The following is a 20,003-nucleotide window of genomic DNA, read 5'->3' as shown; positions in this document are numbered from 1 at the left end:
TATCTTTTTTCAAGATTTTTTTCAAGTGTGTGAAAAAAAATGACTGTCATACTTTAAGAAGGTGTAAACTTAATTTTTAACAATTTCCTAGTAGAATCTTTCACTTGGTAGTTATTCGTTGAAGAATTAAACAAGAAAAAGTCTATGTTAGGAAACACAACTACATTAAAAAAATAAAAATTCTAAGATATAATGTTTCCAAATATAATGCGTAGCTGCATAATTTTAAAATACTCCTAACCAGTAATAAGAAAAACTTCCCAAAGCAGTTTCTGCAATCAACAGCTATTTTAAAACTTTCTACACTAGTATGGAAATCTGTTAAAAAAACAGATGTCACTCTTGTTCAGTGGTTTTTACTTACATCTTATTCTGTAGCTTCCTATTAATTAACACTGCCTTTAGCATTTTAAGTAATTTATTTAACATTTTATCATTTAAATATGTCATATGATATTGAATTTTTAAAAATTTGTATAGGAGCAGTCTCGGAAAAGGCAATGGCACCCCACTCTAGTACTCTTGCCTGGAAAATCCCATGGACGGAGGAGCCTGGTAGGCTGCAGTCCATGGGGTCACGAAGAGTCGGACACCACTGGGCGACTTCACTTTCACTTTTCAGTTTCATGCATTAGAGAAGGAAATGGCAACCCACTCCAGTATTTTTGCCTGGAGAATCCCAGGGACGGGGGAGCCTGGTGGGCTGCTGTCTACGGGGTTGCACAGAGTCGGACACGACTGAAGTGACTTAGCAGCAGCAGCAGCAGCATAGGAGCAGCCTAAGCCTCAACCAACTAACTTTTACCTACTTATTTAAAGTAAAATATGTTTTCTCATTTAGCTTCCCAGGTGGCGCTAGTGGTAAAGAATCTATCTGCCAAAGCAGGAGATGTAAGAGACATGGGTTTGATCCCTGGTTTGGGAAGATCCTCTGGAGGAGGGCATGGCCACCATTCCAGTATTCTTGCTTAGAGGATCCCATGGACAGAGGAGCCTGGGGGCTACAGTCCATAGGATCGCAAAGAGTCGGACGGTACTGAAGTGACTTAACTTGCACAGGCATCAATGACTATCTTTTAACTTATGTATATGAGGTAAACTATTTTTTCTCATTTAAGATTCTATCAAGTAGGATGTTTCTAGCTGAAAGTAGCTGAAAAGGTTTATTATCTTGTAGTAATGGAAGTCTTGTGGTAGGACAGGCTCCAGGGTTGGCTGATTGATAGCTTGATTATGCATTAAAGGCCTTGACTTCCTTGGTATTGGCTTTTCCATGAAGAAGAATGGTAATAAGAAGGCTATAGTACTTCCAAGCATTCAGAATCATGGGGAAAATAGGAAGGCTTGTTAAGTCATTTATTGCTGAGCCCAATACCCAGAATTTCTGATCCAGTAGGTCTCAGTTCAGTTGCTTAGTCGTGTCCGACTCTTTGCGACCCCATGGACTGTAACACATCAGGCCTCCCTGTCCATCACCAACTCTCACAGTTTATTCAATGGACTCAATGGCTCAATGGACATGAGTCAGTGATGCCATCCAACCATCTCATCCTCTGTCCTCCCCTTTTTCTCCTGCCTTCAATCTTTCCCAGCATCAGGGTCTTTTCAAATGAGTCAGTTCTTAGCATCAGGTGGCCAAAGGATTGGAGTTTCAGCTTCAGCATCAGTCCTTCCAATGAATATTCAGGACTGATTTCCTTTAGGATGGACTGGTTGGATCTCCTTGTGGTCCCAGGGACTCTCAAGAGTCTTCTTCAACACCACAGTTCAAAAGCATCAATTCTTTGGTGTTCAGCTTTCTTTTCAGTCCAACTCTCACATCCATACATGACTACTGGAAAAACCTACACTTTGACTAGATGGACATTTGTTGGCAAAGTAATGTCTCTGCTTTTTAATATGCTATCTATGTTGGTCAGAACTTTTCTTCAAGGAGCAAGTGTCTTTTAATTTCATGGCTGAAGTCACCATCTGCAGTGATTTGGGAGCCCCAAAATATAAAGTCTGTTGCTGTTTCCACTGTTCCCCCATCTATTCGCCATGAAGTGATGAGACCATATGCCATGATCTTCGTTTTCTGAATGTCGAGCTTTAAGCCAACTTTTTCACTCTCCTCTTTCACTTTCATCAAGAGGCTTTTGAGTTCTTCTTCACTTTCTGCCATAAGGGTGGTATCATCTGCATATCTGAGGTTATTGGTATTTCTCCCAGTAATCTTGATTCCAGCTTGTGCTTCATCCTATCTAGCATTTCTCATGATGTCTTCTGCATATAAGTTAAATAAGCAGGGTGACAATATACACCCTTGATGTACTCCTTTCCTGATTCGGAACCAATCTGTTGTTCCATGCCCAGTTTTAACTGTTACTTCTTGAGCTGCATACAGATTTCTCAGGAGGCAGGTCAGGTGGTCTGGTATGCCCATCTCTTGAAGAATTTTTCACAGTTTGTTGTGATCCACACAGTCAAAGGCTTTGGCATAGTCAATAAAGCAGAAGTAGATGTTTTTCTGGAACTCTCTCGAGTTTTCAACGATCCAACCTATGTTGGCAATTTGATCTCTGGTTCCTCTGCCTTTACTAAATCTGGCTTGAATGTCTGGAATTTCACGGTTCATGTATTGTTGAAGCCTGGCTTGGAGAATTTTGAGCATTACTAGTAGGTCTGGGCAGGATCTAAAAATCTGCATTTCTTATAACTCTACAAGTGATGCTGAAACTGCTGGTAGGTGGATGTTTGAGGATCACTGTAACACTCATTACAAGATGTGCTTTATCATTTGGAGTAGAACAAAGCTCTTTTTACTCTCCTCATGGTGCCTGATGCCATTTCTAGTTTGTCAGCTCACTGTTAAATATTTTGTTAGGTTGGTGCAAATGTAACTGAAGTTTCAGACTGTGAATTTTAAATAATCTAAACGAGTCTCAAATGCATCTTTATTAATCAAGATAGGAATAATTACAATTCACAAATTTCTGCCAGACAACATGTTTGTTTATTCCCAGAGCATAAAAACTGTGCTTTGGAATTTGACAAACGCTTGGAAAGCATTTTCTGCCTCCTGATGGTTCTGGAAGAATCTTCGCTGCAAGAAGTTGTCAAGATGCTTGAAGAAGCGGTAGTCAGTTTGCAAGAGTTCTGGTGAATATAGCAGATTAGGCCAAACTTCATACTCCAATTCCTTCAACTTTTGAAGGCTGGCTGTGCCGTATGCGGTCAGGCTTTGTCGTGGAGAATTGGGCACTTTCTGCTGAGCAATGCCGGTTGCAGGGGTTGCAGTTTTCAGGACATCTCATCAAGTTGCTGGGCTTCCCTGGTGGCTCAGATGGTAAAGAATCTGCCTGCAAGACAGGAGGCTCAGTTTCGATCCCGGGGTCGGGAAGATCCCCGGAAAAGGGAATGCCCACCCCCTGTAGTAGCCTTTCTTGGAGAATCCCCATGGATAGAGGAGCCTGGTGGGCTTTGGTCCATGGGGTCACACAGAGTTGGGCATGACTGAGTGACTAACACTTTCACTTTCACTTTCCATCAATTTGCTGAGCATACCTCTCAGATATAATGGTTTTACCAGGATTTAGAAAGCTGTAGTGGGTCAGACGGGCAGCAGACCAACAAAGAGTGACCATGCCCTTTTTGGGTGCATGTTTGGCTTTGGGAAGTGGTTTGAAGTTTCTTCTTGGTCCAACCACAGAGCTATTCATAACCAGTTGCTGTATAAAATCCACTTTTCATCGCACATCAAGAGCTGATTGAGAAATGGTCCATTGTTGTTGTTTAGACGATTTTTGTTTATTTGCAGTCAGCTCATGAGGCACCCACTTATGGGGCCTTTTCACCTTCCCAATTTGCTTCAAATACTGAATGACCATGGAATGGTTGACATCGAGTTCTTAGGCAGCTTCTTGTGTAGTTGTAAGGGGATCAGCTTTTGATAATACTCTCAGTTGGTTGTTGTCAACTTCCAATCACCCACCACTGCTGCACTCCTCATCTTCAAGGCTTTTTTCTCCTTCGCAAAAGTTATTGAACCACCACTGCACTGTATATTCATTAGCAGTTCCTGGGCCAAAGGCACTTTGATGTTGTGAGTTGTCTCTGCTGCTTTACAACCCATTTTGAATCTGAATAAGAAAATCACTCAAATTTGCTTTTTGTCCAACATCCTTTCCCTAGTCTAAAACAAAGTAAACAGCAAATAATAATGAGGAAATGAGCGGAAAAAAAAAGCCATAAAGTGAGAAATGTGCATTAAAATGATGTATAACAAAACCACATTTATTCAAGAATGTATTTCAATATCAAATGGCAAAATTCAACAATGCAAAACCTCAATTACTCTGCACCAAACTAGTAGAGTGGACCACTGCCCAGTATTCCCAGTAGTTGTGAAGCATGTTTCTTAGAAAATAGTTTGGGTCTCAACTCTTTGAACTGAGGACTGGTAGGATTGGTTCAAGCCACCAGTCTGTACTTCAGTTTACTTGTTCCTGTCTTGTAGAGAGCTCTTTTTCTTTCTAGAATCTGCATTTTCCTACTCTCCCAAATAAAGGGGGATAATTTGGCAATATTAAATTATTTAAAATACCTTCTGAAAGATGCTACGTGATCATTGTCTTTTATAATGAAAAAAGCAAAAATAAAGTTGTCTGAGCTTATATTGTAAGTGCTGCTAATCTAATTTTCCATCTGATCTTTTTTTTAAATATTTAAATATTTTTTTTACTGCATTAGTTGTGGCACATGGGATCTTGGTTGTCCCATGTGGTATATTTCGTTGCATTGTCCAGGCTCCAGAGTATGTGGGCTAAGTAGTTGCAGCATGGCATGTGGGATCTTCATTCCCTGTCTGGGATCTAACCCATGCAGGTGGATTCTTAGCCACTGGACTACCAGGAGAGTCCCTGGTCTTTATTTGTAGTGACAGATTTTCTAACCTGAAGTTTTTATTCTTTAAAAGTTTGTTTGTATTGTTAAAGCTTCTTCCTGCCAATTGGCAATTCTCCTCCTCTATCACCCATCTTGCACCATCCCTTTGGTGTGGGTCCTCCATTTTGTGTAGGATGCTCAACAGAAACATGGTCTGTTTGTTTGATTGTCCTAGGCTAACCTTCAGCATCTTCATAAAGCTTTGGGAAATTTCTGGGCTGTGGATTTCTCTTTCATTTATTATCATAATGGCATTTTGGTGCCCTTTTTCTCATTTGTTCTCCCAATGGGAAGCACAGTGGAGGGAAATAATTTCTGTGGGTGGCCTGGAAAGACAGGGGACAAGTTCAGGTAAAGATGCAAGCTTTGCAAAAGTGTTTCACTTCTAGAAAATGGTTGGGTAGAAAACTTTATGTGTAAAATGAATCATTTTGAAGGTCTGAAGAAAGCAGCCTTTCCTAAGGCTTTCTCAGATCCCAGTGTGCAGCAGAGTAAAGAGAGATTGAAGGTGTTACTGATGTGAAATTGAGGAAGCTTTTAAATGGAGGGGGGAGGCCGAGGCTATTACTGCTAACACAGCAGGGGCCTGGCAGACACACTATGGAATCTGTCCAATAATTTCAACTACTTATGACGTCCAACCCATAAGCAAGGCTTTCAAAGTTAGTAGGAGGTATTGGCCAATAGCAATTTAAGTTTCTTGGTTTTTCTAAGTCCTATGGCTTACACCTCATCTCTGAGTCGTCTTTTCCAAGAATTAAGAGTAGATGCAGTGGATCTAAGAAAATAACTGATGAGTAGATGTCTCTAAAGAATTAACTGAAGATTGTACTGAGAATTTGAGTGTTTTTGGCTTTCTCAGGCATTGATATGCATGCCATTAGAATCTAAAGCACAAGCTCAGCTGAAATTTCCTACTTGCACAGAAGAAGCCACCTCAACATTGATATTTTTAAATTTCAAATGGTTACCTGAGTTCAAAATCCAAGTGTGAAATTTCACCTGTTCTGGGCAGTACTCAATACTTAATACTCATGTTAATGATTAGTACCTCTTTCCTTTAGATCAAGTTGTCCTGGCTAACACTTTCGTGGTTTGGAGATGTGAGTTCATTTTTAAACCTTTGAACCATGTTTTTTTTTTTTTTGCTTTAAAGGAAAGCAGAGACTCATGTTTTTGTTTGTTCATAGAAAACAAGAAGCAAAGTAACAGTGGGATTATGTTTATTCACTCAACAATGAAATTTTTTTATGATGACTCTTTTCCAGATATTCACAGTTTGTTGTGATCCACACAGTCAAAGGCTTTAGCATAGTCAGTGAAGCAGAAGTAGATGCTTTTCTGGAATTCTCTTGGTTTTTCTATGATCCAATGGATATTGGCAATTTGATCTCTGGTTCCTCTGCCTTTTCTAAATCGAGCTTTAACATTTGGGAGTTCTTGGTTCACATACTGTTGAAGCCTAACTTGGAGAATTTTGAGCATTACCTTGCTAGCTTGTGAAATGAGTGTAATTGTGCATTAGTTTGAACATTCTTTGGCATTGCCATTCTTTGGGATTGGAATGAAAAGTGATCTTTTCTAGTCTTGTGGCCACTGCTGAGTTCCAAATTTGCTGGCATATTGAGTGCAACACTTTCACAGCATCATCTTTTAGGATTTGAAGTAGCTCAGCTGGAATTCCATCACCTCCACTAGCTTTGTTCACAGTGTGGAAAATTCTTAAATAGATGGGAATACCAGACCACTTTATCTGTCTCCTGAGAAACCTGTATGCAGGTCAAGAAGCAACAGTTAGAATTGGATGTGGAACAACGGACTGGTTCCAAATTGGGAAAGCAGTACATCAAGGCTATATATTGTCACCCTGCTTACTTAACTTATATGCAGAATACATCATGCAAAATGCCAGGCTGGATGAAGCACAAACTGGCAACAATGGAAACAGTGACAGACTTTATTTTGGGGGGCTCCAAAATCACTGCAGATGGTGACTGCAGCCATGAAATTAAAAGACACTAGTTCCTTGGAAGAAAAGCTAAGGCAAAGCTAGATAGCATATTGAAGAGCAAAGACATTACTTTGCTGACAAAAGTCTATTTGGTCAAAGCTATGTTTTTTTCAGTAGTCATGTATGGATGTCTGAGTTGGACCATAAAAAAGGCTGAGCACCAAAGAACTGATGCTTTTGGACTGTGGTTTTGGAGAAGACTCTTGAGAGTCCTCTGGACTGCAAGGAGATCAAACCAGTCAGTCCTAAATGAAATCAACCCTGAATATTCATTGGGAGAACTAATGCTGTAGCTGAAGCTTCAGTCCTTTGGCCACCTGATGCAAAGAACTGACTCATTGGAAAAGACCCTGAAGCTGGGAAAGATTGAAGGCAGGAGGAGAAAGGGATGACAGAGAACGAGATGGTTGGATGAAATCATCAACTCAATGGACATGAATTTGAGCAAGCTCCTGGAGATGGTGAAGGACAGGGAAGCCTGGGGTGCTGCAGTCCATGGGGTTGCAAAGAGTAGGACACAACTGAGTGACTGAACAACAACAAAAGTTTTCAGATTATCCATTTATTCAATAGGTCTTTTAATATATATTTACTATAAACAATATGTTTTGGGACTAGAGATGAACTATGCTAGCCTGAAAACTGGACAGAGTGGCTTTTAAACGGGTACATTTGAATCTCAGATCTTACATTGTATAGGTAATGTAGAATATTCTATGGATATTTTCCATGGAAATAATCAAGTGCAGAGTTGGTTCTTGGACGTGAAGTCACACTCACTTTTCCTCCCTCTCTTTCTTTCCTCATTCACCTGCATCCCGACCTGCCCTTATCTCCAACCCAGGAGATTGGTAGTACTATGTACCAAAGATCCCAAATATCACTGCATGCTCAGAACCCTTGAACAAGGGACCTGAGTCATATTTGGAATAAACTGCTTTAAAAATTAAAAGAATATACTTTAGATTCCCTTGTTTCTACTGCTCATTTTTGAGCCCATTTGATTTTTATTCTTGCTTCCAGCTTTTACACTTCTCCTACTGCTAAAACATAGAACCAAGGAGATCTATAGCAATATTGGCAGGTTGTTGTTATGACATTCATTTCATAGGACATTTCTTGGAATAAGACTGTATTTTCTCAAATGTGACCCTTAGCATGTCCTTTAGTGTGTTCTTTATCCTGTAAGAAGAAAAATACTTCTCTTGTGCTGTTGGAGTGGATCAACTTACAAAAATAAAGTATTGTCTTTATAAGCTTTTAAAAGATTCAGTTTCAAATATGACAGCTTTTTCTTCCAGCAGTTATGTATAATTTCTTAGTTACTAACTTTAAGTAGTTTAAACAAGTTAAAAGTCAAGACATTGAGGAGAGATTTAAAAAAATAACCTTTCCTAAGTTAATTTTAAATCCTAAAGGCCACATATATCTTTATAATCCAGGTTTATAAAAATGCCAGCTATCAAATTTGATACTGAAAACAGGATACCTCACAACCTTTGTGTAATACGGTACAGTATAAATAAAATTAGAACATCATGTCTGTCCTTCCTCAACATTCCCTCTTTGTAATACTCCCCAAAGAAGAGATGTCTGACAAATTTCCCCTCTATTGCTCATGTACGACCACCTTTTGCATTAGACATATTTAATTTTATAGGTTAAATATTTTAACAAAATGGGGGTAAAGATTTTTAGAACATTTATTTCTAAAGAAGAATTAAGAGGAAACTTGAACATAATACCTTTTGTTGCCATCAATCTTATTTTAGCTCCTTATAGTCCATACTTTAGCTGGTTTTTCTGTATGATAATCTTAAACTTTCATAGCTCATAATTCACAACCTGTCTTCATCTTTATCAGATAGTCACAATGATCTTTTGAGGGAAAAAAAGGGTGGATATTATGTCTAGATCTAGAAAGTCTCATAATATATATGCATGTTGTGTGTATATACACACATAAATGTAGGTAATGCAGTGTTCCTACATTTTAGTCCCCTTCCTGCAGAGATGAGGAAGTGAAGACTGCTACATCAAAGTTTCATGCAGGTTAATTTATCAGAGGAGATGCTGAGAGAAGGGAGATTGCTGAAGCTTGTGGCCAAAGCATTCCCTATTGATCCTATTTGAATATCGTTAACAAATGATACTTTTCATATACACAGGAAGTCAAAGTTGGTGTTACCAATATTGGCCAGCTTGGTGGAGGTGGTGTACAGGCATAGAATAGAGGATGGGAAGGACTGATGTTAAAGCTGAAACTCCAATATTTTGGCCACCTGATGTGAAGAGCTGACTCATTTGAAAAGACCCTGATGTTGGGAAAGATTTAAGGCAGGAGAAGGGGACGACAGAGGATGAGATGGTTAGATGGCATCACCGACTCAATGGACATGAGTTTGGGTAAACTCTCAGAGTTGGTGATGGACAGGGAGGCCTGGCATGCTGTGGTTCATGGGGTCACAGAGTCAGACATGAACTGAACATGAGCGACTGAACTGACTGACTGTAGAGATATGTTGATGAAGCTTAAGAATCAGCTTAGTGGTTGAAAGCTACCCTTTACAGGTTTTTCTTATTGCCATGCCCGGGAATTCGTGAGATAACTGCCAATGGGTTAAGAATGAAGTATGTAACAATTTTTCTGGACAACGCTGGTGTTAATCAGGTTTTTTGTCTTGGCAATACAGATAATAGCTTTTACAACTGAGGCAACCAAAGAGTAAAATTCCATTGTAAGTTACTTTAGTTATAAACCATGGAGTGATAAATCTATGGAGGAGGTATTAACTAGGAATTCAGTAGCAATGCAGGAGTATTGCAGTTTACAACAGATAACTGTGAAAAGTTGCCTTCGAAAAAATTTTTCAGCTCATCAAAGCAATTTAATGGAGAATTACCTTCTATTTTGTAAGATCACACGTTAATAACAAATAATGTCTATACCTGTGCATTTCCTACTTTAGATATAGGTCCACAGTAACAATCATTCCAAACTGATTAAAACATTGAGTTAAGAGATAGAACTTTCATTGTTGTACCGATCATAATCTTACACGTATCAGCCCTAAACAAACAAAAAGCATACAAGCCAAAGATGGCTATATATATAGTGTGATTTTAGGGTTTCACTTTTGAAATTTTAAAGTGACCTCACAGAATAAAATCGCGATGTTTCTTCAATCTATCCTTCAATCAGGATTTTTGATCCTAGACTAGTTCCACTTATCCTGGGGCCAAACAGAATAGGTAACCCTGTCCCTTTGTTTATTTTGATGCTGAACATGTGGTAAGAGCACATAAGGACATGTTACAGGACCTGAGCGGTAAGGGGCAAAATTTTCAACAGGCCTAAGTGTAGATGAAGAAAAACACTTCTAAGTATACAAGGAAAGACGTTTCTTTTGCCATCTCCTGAGTTCTTTGCAGGATGCGCTGGAACTCAGCAGGTATAGACCTGCCCTCTAGTGGATTTGGGGGCGAGAGGATTTAGGTTCAACTTCTGCTATGTCAGACTTGACAAGGATTACTAAACTCAACTGTCCATCAAAACTGACTTGATGGGGGTCTAGGTTAGGTGCTGAGCAAGCGGAAATTTCAAGTGCCAAAAGAGGCTGAAGGTAACGGCCGGTTCCTTAGCTTCCATCTGGGGGCGCGAGGCCTTTAGCTGTTCTAGCCTCTCCGGTTGCACACTGGAACCGATGATCTCGGCTCCTCTGCCCGAGTGCGCTGAGGCTGAACCCCATCGGGATGGAACTTGGAGACGTGACCCCGCGGGGACCTGTCCCACGGTCAGCGGAAAGCAGCCGTGACAAGCCTGCAAGCGAGGCTGCGGGTCCGCGCGTCGCCCGCCCAGATTGTGACGGCCGCCCGGGGCGGGGGGGGGGGGGGGGGGCTCCCTGTCTCATCGTCCGGGCGCTCAAACATCTCGTGGGCCACGAACATGGCTGCGCCTGCCCGCTCGGACCGACCCCGCGGCTGCCTCTTGAGAAGGCGCGGCAGGCGCGGGGGAGCGAGTGGCTCTCCCACACTTGCGCCCGGCAGGTGCGTGGAAAGGCCGAGCACGTCTCCGGGGTAGGATAGGGGTGAGAGCGGGAGAGATGGGATCGGAGCGGGCGCCCCTAGCCGCAGCCCCCTCCGGACCGGCAACCTGGCCTCCGCTCACTTCCGCCGTCCCCGCCCGGGCGTGCTAGTGCGCCTGCGCCCGCGCCCCTCACGGCGGAAGTGGTGCGACAAAGCTCGGTCCGCGGGCGCCCGGGGGTGCGGGGCGGACCCGGGGTGCGGGGCGCGCCGGGGCGGCGGGCGGCGGGGAGGGCGGAGCCCAGGAGGCGGAGGCGGGAGCGGACCGGCACGGCCGCATCGAGCCCAGGCCGGCTCGAGACCGGTCTCCTCACCTGCTCCCCTTCCCGGCCCGCCCGCCCTCCCGGTCACCGCCCTCACGCCGGGAGAGGCGCCCGTACGGCGCCGCCGCTTGGCAAGCCGCTCCCGCGAGCTTGCGGGTGAGTACCCGCAGCCCAGAGAGGGGTCTGGGGCTTTGAGGGGGAGGGCGCCCGGATTACCCACTGTCCCCCCGTTTCCGGAAACTTCTAGGTCCGGGGGGGCGTCCATAGTACCCGGCTGGGGGCGTCTCCGGGGCGCTGCCCGGCCGGCGTGAGTTGGGGGATGCGGGCGGCCAGGGCGCGGGCGCGGGGCCTGGAGCTCCTGGGGCGGTGGGCGGTGGTCCCTCCCCGCCCCCGTCAGCGCTGCTTCTCCGGTTTCTCTTGCAGATGCTGCTGCTAGGGGTGGTGGGCGCAGCCGCGGGCCGCGTGGCCGGGAGCGGGGGTGACAGCCTGGGATTCCGGGGGCTTCTCTTGTTCTCCTCCTCTCCTTCTTCCCAGTGTGGCCGTGGCTGACACTAAAGACTTTGTAGCCATCAACCCAAGTGCAGTTTCGATGGAAGATGAAGGTAAAGGCCCCCCGGCAGGCGGGTTGCAGCGCGGAGTTGAGGGTGTGGTGGTTGGCTTTTAAGTTGTCTTTTCCCACGGTTTTGGTTCCGATTTTATTTTTTTCCTTCGATTGTGAAGTGTCCAAGGAATCGCCTTCCTGAGATATCTAGCTTGTATTTTCGTAACATAGGGAGTTTCAGAAATTAAGGTTCTGTAGGGTGACTGAGCTTGATAATGCTTTCCGGAGGAACCTGCTTTCTTTAGCTTGGGGTTTGGAAGGGAAGTTTTCATTTCAGATGGCATCTCTGCTGTTTCCATAGCTCTCAGAGAGGAATCACTCCAGGGGAGGTGGAGATGGGAAGGGAAGGCTCTGCACTGCATCCCTCTGTATTTGCCTTTATTTGATTTAACTGGATTTCTTTATAAGAAAGAAATAATTTTTTTTTATTAAGTTCAGTTTTGGGGAAAAAAATTCAGTGTTTTTCAGTTCACAAAAATCAACTCTGACTTTAGCTAAATATTATGAGGTGATTTCCTTTCTTTAAAAAGTTCCTCCTCGTTTCAAAACATGCTTTATAGGAGGTTGACAGTGGAACCTGTTCGTCCACTGGACCCTGCAAATACACCGGATTATCATTCACATGTTACTTGATTCCTTTGGCCTTATAAAGTATCTAGTGCTTTCATACACAGCACTGTTTTTGTTTTTTTTTTTTTTAAATCGTTGAACAACTCTAAATAAATGTCGTTGTTTTTTCTCTCTTGAAAGAACCACACTATTTGGACTGACTTGTGTGTGATCATCTTTTTAAATTTATTCCTTTTTTTTTCTTTAAATAAAGTGGGGCTGCAAGATGCTATGAAAGATGTTTACAGATCACATTTTGTCCTCATGTATCTTTGGTTTTTAAAATCTGCACCTGGTACAGTGGAGCTGCAATTGGGCTTTCTGGCTGCTTTCTAATTTGTTTTTCCATTGTTGAAAACCTAAGGTTGATTGTACTAAGTAGGACTAGTTATTTTAAAATAGACGTTTCTTATATGTGATAATCTATTTTGTTGTCTGAGACCCTTGGGATGTGAGAGAAATATGACAAAAGGCATGATTATCTTGCTTGATTAATTTTACTCTGGATGGATAATTGGTAGAAGACATTTTCTGAAATACTAATGTAAATAACTGCAGAGGATGTTTACTGTCTAATTGGATCTTTAGAAACAGCATTTGAAAGCAGTGATTTTTGCTGGTAGTATGGAAAATCACCTTTCTGAATTTTTTCTGCCTTGTCTGTATTAGTAGCTTTAAGGAAGGCAGATCTTTTCCTCACAAGAGACAAAGAATATTAAATGCATTGACATACCTGTTTGTTGGTAGTTGCATCTTAAATAACATGTGAAACTTGAGCTTCTGCTTTTAGAATGTTACCAGAATTAAGAGTATAGCCTAAAGTCAGTGGATTGTTACATGTTGCTTTTCTGTTTCTTGCTCTTTCTTGAAAAGGAGTATGACTAATAAAGCTGATTCTCATTGTCTGTTGGGGTGGGAGGGAGTGGTTGTGAGATGGGATGAGGTGGGAGGGAGTGGTTGTGGGTTGGAAGCTTGGTGTACACTTGTGGCTGACTGAGTCTTGGTTACTTTATGGTTAAATAATGATTTGGCGTCACAGTAAAAGGTTATTCAGTTCTTAAAAACTGGTGGTGGTTTCTGCCTCATAATAATCGAGGCCATTTTTGTCAGCTTTTCATTCCCATAACACTGTTTTTTCCTTTTTCTTAAAACATTTTTAAGAACTTGTATATAGCCTAGAAATTTTCAAAACCGATTGGCTGTTTTGAAATACATAGATCGCTTTCCTTTTTATAGACAGTGTTCTCTGTCAGATAAGATATATTAGCATCTTATGGGTGTGAAACAAATGAATTGGAATTATACCTTAACCACTAAAAGTTGTGTGACTTTTAAGTAAATTCATCTTTCTGAGCCCCTTTGGAAACATCTATAAATGGGATTGATAATATTTAGCTTACATATTTCGGAGAAGGCAATGGCACCCTACTCCAGTACTCTTGCCTGGAAAATCCCATGGACAGAGGAGCCTGGTAGGCTGCAGTCCATGGGGTCGCTGAGGGCTGGACACGGCTGAGAAACTTCACTTTCACTTTTCACTTTTATGCATTGGAGAAGGAAATGGCAACCCACTCCAGAGAGAGAAAGGCTAACATTGAAGATATGCATTGTGGAACCAGACAACTTGATTTGAATGCTGGATCCCCACTTACCATCATGTGGCCTTGTGCACATTAATACAGCTGGTTTTATTTCGGTTTCTTTATCTGTGAAATAAAGATATTGATAAGAGTTTACCCAGGTGATGCAGTGGTAGAGAATCCGCCTGCCAGTGCAGAAGTGCAGAAGATGCCGGTTCGATCCCTGGTAGGGTAGATGCCGTAGAGTAGGAAATGGCAACCCACTCCGGTATTCTTTCCTAGAAAACCCCATGGACTGAGGAGCCTGGTAGGCTACAGTTCATGGGGTCTCAAAGGATTGAATATGACTGAGCCACTGAGCATACACACCACACCATTTGAGTAGCATTTAGGTTGTTAGTGTTTAGAAAAAGTATGTGGCAGTGCTCAGTAAATGTTAATTGTAAGTAGCCTTGCCTAGTGTTTACATAGTAATGTTGTTATAACATTGAATATTGAAAGGGGGTACAGTTGTGGCCAGAATGCTCTGTATGAAGTTGTCATTATTGTTACGGAATGGGTAGAGTTAAGGGCAGAATTTTCTTTAGTGTTAAGGCCTTAAGCCCATAGAGAAAAATTGGAGCTCTGCCAACAAACCAGGGGCCAGTGTAAAAAGAGGCAGGCTTAGATTTGAATCCTGTCAGGTACTTTTTTTCCCTCTCCTAAAAGTCTCACGAGTTACTCAGTTTCTAAAGCTTTCTTAGGTGCTAAGTTTTTCCATCTGTAAATGGGCTAAATGCCTTTTTTTGGAAGGTTAGTTTAAGGAGAGAATGAAGCCTGGTATGTAAAGTGCCCAGGAGGATGGCTGATACACAGCCTGGTGAGTGTGTGAGTGATTGCTTGCTGCTGTTCCCCAGAAACAGAGATAACTCTGGTTGGTGTGTAGGTAAGTTCCCCCTACCTCTAGGTGTGCGCAGGATGGAATTGCCAGTGGCCCCGAGCAGGAGCCTTGAGGTCCTAGGGCGTGTGCCATGTCTACAACTTCATCTGTTTGACTCCTTTCAGCCATGGTGCTCATTTCTTTCTGTACTTCAGTTTTGATTCTTCTGGACCTTTCTCCCACTTTATCGGCAAATCTTGACCAGTTTTTAGCCTTAGCCTCCAGGATGAATACTCCAGTCAGTCACTGGAAGTATCTGAAGTGTCAGTTTCCTGGAATTTCAAGGACTGATCCTATACTTCCCTTCGTGGGTTAGGATTTTATCCACATCCTAGATCAAAGCAGATAGCATGTAGGAATTGAAGATGCACAAATAAATGGCTCTTTTTTTGATTTTTAAAAAATTTATCATTTGGATGTTTAAAAGGATGATTTATTAGACAAGCTATTTCTAGCTGGATAATTTGCAAATCCTTCCCAATAATGGATTTTTTTCCTTTGGAACAGAGCTGGTCTTTTCTATAGAAAAACCACTATAAATTTAATATACATGAAACTATTTAACATAACCTTAAATATAGAGATTAATAACCTTCAAGATTTTAGGACATGCTTAATTTAAGGTTAGAGGATAGGCTAGTCCATCTAGAATAAAATCACTTGAGCTTTTTGGATAGCATTTGAAAATGTTAGTATGTTTCTTTGCACTTTTTAAAATAGTTTCTTATTCAAGTTCAAATTGTTAATCGCTGGAAATGTGTTAAGAAAAGATTGTGTTAGGATCGTTGGAGGAACTGTAAAGAAAAAGGGATGAGAAGCCATGTTAATTGTATTTCTTTAATAGGAAATAATAGAAAACCAAGTTGTAAAAATATTTCATATCTTTAGCTGTGGAAAATAATTTATTATGTTTGTCATTTTGTTAACAAAATAAATTAGTATTTCTAGAAAAGAGTTGAAACTAAAAGAGATCATGTGGTAGAATTTTATAAACTCTAGTAATTTAACCCAGAGTTAGGATGCTGCAGAAAACATTGGTAAAATGTAGTCTTCTGACAATTCAGCCCTAAAGACATGATTTGTCTTAATGTTTTTATTATTCATTTAATGTCAGTAGAATTCAACTCTGTTAAATGAAGCAGTGTCAATCAAAATATTCTAGGGAACATCCCCCTTGAACCTCAGGGCTGATTTTGTTTTGTGATCTTGGTTAACCATAATCTGTTTAAATTTCATAATCAAGTTTAAATTTTGTTTTAAAGTAGGAAGGAACACCTTGGTGATGGTTTAGTCGCTAAGTTGTGTCTGACTCTTTGTAACCCCATGGACTGTAGTCTGCCAGGCTCCCCTCTGTCCATGGGATTCTCCAGGCAAGAATACTGGAGTGGGTTGCCATTTCCTTCTCCAGGGGATCTTCCCAACCCAGGAATTGAATCCAGGTCTCCTACAATCAGGCAGATTCTTTACCAACTGAGCTACAAGGGAAGCTCTAAGAACACCTTAGCTTGATGGTAAAATTAGCTGGGATAATTTTAAATTACACCATTGTTACATGTAACATCTTAAAGATCTCTTTCTACGTTCAAAAGTTCTTCCCACCTTTACTTTGTTAAAAGATAGATTTTCTTTATAGTAATTTCAGGCATCAGTTGTGACAAGATTATTTTTACAGTTTTCATGAGGACAAGTGTTGGTAAAAGACAGTAAAGTAAAAACTTGTTGGGTGAACTCTTGGTTAATGCCATTGTTTCTTGCAGGAAAAGATTTCTCAAAAAAAAAAAAAAAAAGGCCTTTAGTGCAATTTCGTCTTGAATTTATATGGCTGGTATTTATATGCATTGGTTAATATGTCTTCCAGCTTTAAGGTTTTCAGTTAATACCGACAAAGGTATACATCTTAGAACTTGTCTTTTCTTAGTATCTGGGGATTGGTTCCAGGAACCCAACAGATATCAAAATCTGAGGATGCTCAAGTCCATGATCCAGAATGGTGTCATAATTTACATATAGCCTGTGTACATGCTCCCTTACACTTGTAAGTTATCTCTAGACTGATTATAATACCTGCTAAGTCGCTTCAGTCGTGTCCGACTCTGTGCGACCCATAGAAGGCAGCCCACCAGGCTCCCCGGTCCCTGGGATTCTCCAGGTAAGAACACTGGAGTGGGTTGCCATTTCCTTCTCCAATGCTGGAAAGTGAAAAGTGAAAGTGAAGTTGCTCAGTTGTGTCCGACTCAGCGACCCCATGGACTGCAGCCTACCAGGCTCCTCCGTCCATGGGATTTTCCAGGCAAGAGTGCTGGAGTGGGTTGCCATTGCCTTCTCTGTTATAATACCTAATGCAATCTAAATGTTATATAAGTACCTGTAGAAACAATGCAAATAGTTGCTAACATGCAACAAATTCAAGTTTTGCTTTGTGAAACTTTCTGAAATTTTTTTTTTTTTGATATGCAGTTGGTTGAATCTGCCATACAGAACCTGTGGATAAGGCGAGTCGACTGTACAAGGCAATTACTCATATTAGGTTAGTTTAGGCTAAGCTTACTGGATACATTTAGGAAAAAATGGAATGAAATAGAGATGGGAATACCAGACCACCTGACCTGCCTCTTGAGAAATCTGTATGCAGGTCAGGAAGCAACAGTTAGAACTGGACATGGAACAACAGACTGGTTCCAAATAGGAAAAGGAGTACGTCAGGGCTGTATATTGTCACCCTGCTTATTTAACTTCTATGCAGAGTACATCATGAGAAACGCTGGACTGGAAGAAACACAAGCTGGAATCAAGATTGCCGGCAGAAATATCAATAACCTCAGATATGCAGATGACACCACCCTTATGGCAGAAAGTGAAGAGGAGCTAAAGAGCCTCTTGATGCAAGTGAAAGAGGAGAGTGAAAAAGTTGGCTTAAAGCTCAACATTCAGAAAACGAAGATCATGGCATCAGGTCCCATCACTTCATGGGAAATAGATGGGGAAACAGTGGAAACAGTGTCAGACTTTATTTTTCTGGGCTCCAAAATCACTGCAGATGGTGACTGCAGCCATGAAATTAAAAGACGCTTACTCCTTGGAAGAAAAGTTATGACCAACCTAGATAGTATATTGAAAGGCAGAGACATTACTTTGCCGACTAAGGTCCGTCTAGTCAAGGCTATGGTTTTTCCAGTAGACATGTATAGATGTGAGAGTTGGATTGTGAAGAAAGCTGAGCGCTGAAGAATTGATGCTTTTGAACTGTGGTGTTGGAGAAGACTTTTGAGAGTCTCTTGCACTGCAAGGAGATCCAACCAGTCCATTCTAAAGGAGATCAGTCCTGGGTGTTCTTTGGAAGGAATGATGATAAAGCTGAAACTCCAGTACTTTGGCCACCTCATGGGAAGAGTTGACTCATTGGAAAAGACTCTGATGCTGGGAGGGATTGGGGGCAGGAGGAAAAGAGGATGACAGAGGATGAGATGGCTGGATGGCATCATGGACTCGATGGACATGAGTTTGAGTGAACTCTGGGAGTTGGTGATGGGCAGGGAGGCCTGGTGTGCTGCGATTCATGGGGTCGCAAAGAGTTGGACACGAGTGAGCAACTGAACTGAACTGAGAGAGGTTTTCATTGATCACAACCGTAGGAGGATGCTTTTGCCATGCAGTGGATAGAGGCTAGTGATTCTGGTACACATCCTGTGATTTACAGGACAGTCCCCCTGTCCCTACCAGAACAAATAATTACCTGGCCCCAAATGTCAGTGCTGCTGAGATTGAGAAACATTGTTCTAGCCAAAGCCAAGGAAGTTAACTCCTCTAAGCCTTGGTATCCTCACTTGTGAAGGGAGAATGATGACTCTACCTCAGACTTGTTTGGATCCAGTAGGGCAAGATGTGTAAGTCCTTGGCATGAAAAAGCTGCTCAACAAATACAAATTTCCTTTACCTTGGTTGGTAAATAGAATTGAGGACATTACTTTTGGCATTGATCTTTCTTCTAATTTCAAAGCTTCACATATTTTTCTGTGAGATGAGTGGTATGCCTAGCAAACTATAGCCGCTTTTATTATCTTAATGCTTTTCTCGTAGTTTCTTCAAATTATGTTGTTTTTGACTCTGTTGGCTTGGGGTTTGAGTATTTCATGGTTTGTTTCTATTAGTAGGCAAAAGTGTTAAAATCGGGATTAAAAGTTTTTAATCTAGGTTAAATTCATTATTTCACTAGCTTTCAGAAATTCTACTGTTTGAAAGCATTATTACTGTTGTTTGAAGTGCTCTGAGTTATTTGTTTCAGAAAATGGCAGGCCTCCTGTCTGTGATGTCCTTTTCCTTTTTATCCAGTTACAAAATTTCAAGTAGCCTCCTCTTAGAAGTCAGTGATTTCTTTCAGATTTGATTATTTAGGTTTGGATAGGTGGGACTTTCATTTGCTTGTCAGGTATCCTTTTATTCTCTTTTGTTAAGTGTGGACATTACCACCAGCTCATCCACACATGTTTGGGACAGGAAACATGTATTTTCAGTTCTAATGCAAGGGACCATTCTGATATTCTCACTGTGTTTAATGTTTCTTTACGTGTATATAGTTGTGTGGCATTGTCATTTTTGAGGAATCTTTTACTGGTATCTCTGTAGGAAAAATGGAGAAGGTAATGGCAACCCACCCCAGTGTTCTTGCCTGGAGAATCCCAGGGACGGCGGAGCCTGGCGGGCTGCCGTCTGTGGGGTCGCACAGAGTTGGATACGACTGAAGTGACTTAGCAGCAGCTGTAGGAAGAAAAACAGTTCTGTTTTCCTATACATTAATTTCCCCATTTGTCACAAGAGATTAATAAAGCAAAGGTGACTTTCTGGTAGCAAAGTAATTGTCATTCAGCTTTTAAATCTTAAGATTCAAAGTTGGTAGCTTTTGATGCTATTGTATCTGACCACAAATTGCCGAAAGGGCTTTTACACCTCCCTGCTGTACCTATAGCCATTTAAGTCAGGTAAGTACAGAGTGTGAAGAAGGCTACAGTCATGT

General features: G+C 41.5%; 1 protein-coding gene across 5 annotated transcripts in view; it reads left to right on the top strand.

Annotated features, from left to right (window-relative positions):
- ATP2C1 (ATPase secretory pathway Ca2+ transporting 1) overlaps nucleotides 1-20,003 on the top strand; it is a 153,112-nt gene that overhangs the window by 18,742 nt on the left and 114,367 nt on the right. For 2 of the 5 annotated variants that reach the window (XM_018051432.1, XM_018051417.1), the window contains exons 1-2: nucleotides 11,324-11,439; nucleotides 11,707-11,885. The exons of 1 other annotated variant lie outside the window; for it this stretch is intronic. In XM_018051432.1, coding sequence (XP_017906921.1) covers nucleotides 11,880-11,885 — 6 coding nt within the window. In that variant the 5' untranslated portion in view covers nucleotides 11,324-11,439; nucleotides 11,707-11,879. Of the gene's footprint in view, nucleotides 1-11,269; nucleotides 11,440-11,706; nucleotides 11,886-20,003 lie in introns of those variants that run through there. 2 more of the 5 variants (XM_018051427.1, XM_018051436.1) reach the window with 2 other exon arrangements.

This window comes from Capra hircus, chromosome 1 (genome assembly GCF_001704415.2).
Source record: "Capra hircus breed San Clemente chromosome 1, ASM170441v1, whole genome shotgun sequence".
Lineage (NCBI taxonomy): Eukaryota > Metazoa > Chordata > Mammalia > Artiodactyla > Bovidae > Capra > Capra hircus.
Note: the sequence above shows the minus strand (reverse complement) of the source record. Positions and strands in the feature narration are given on the sequence as shown.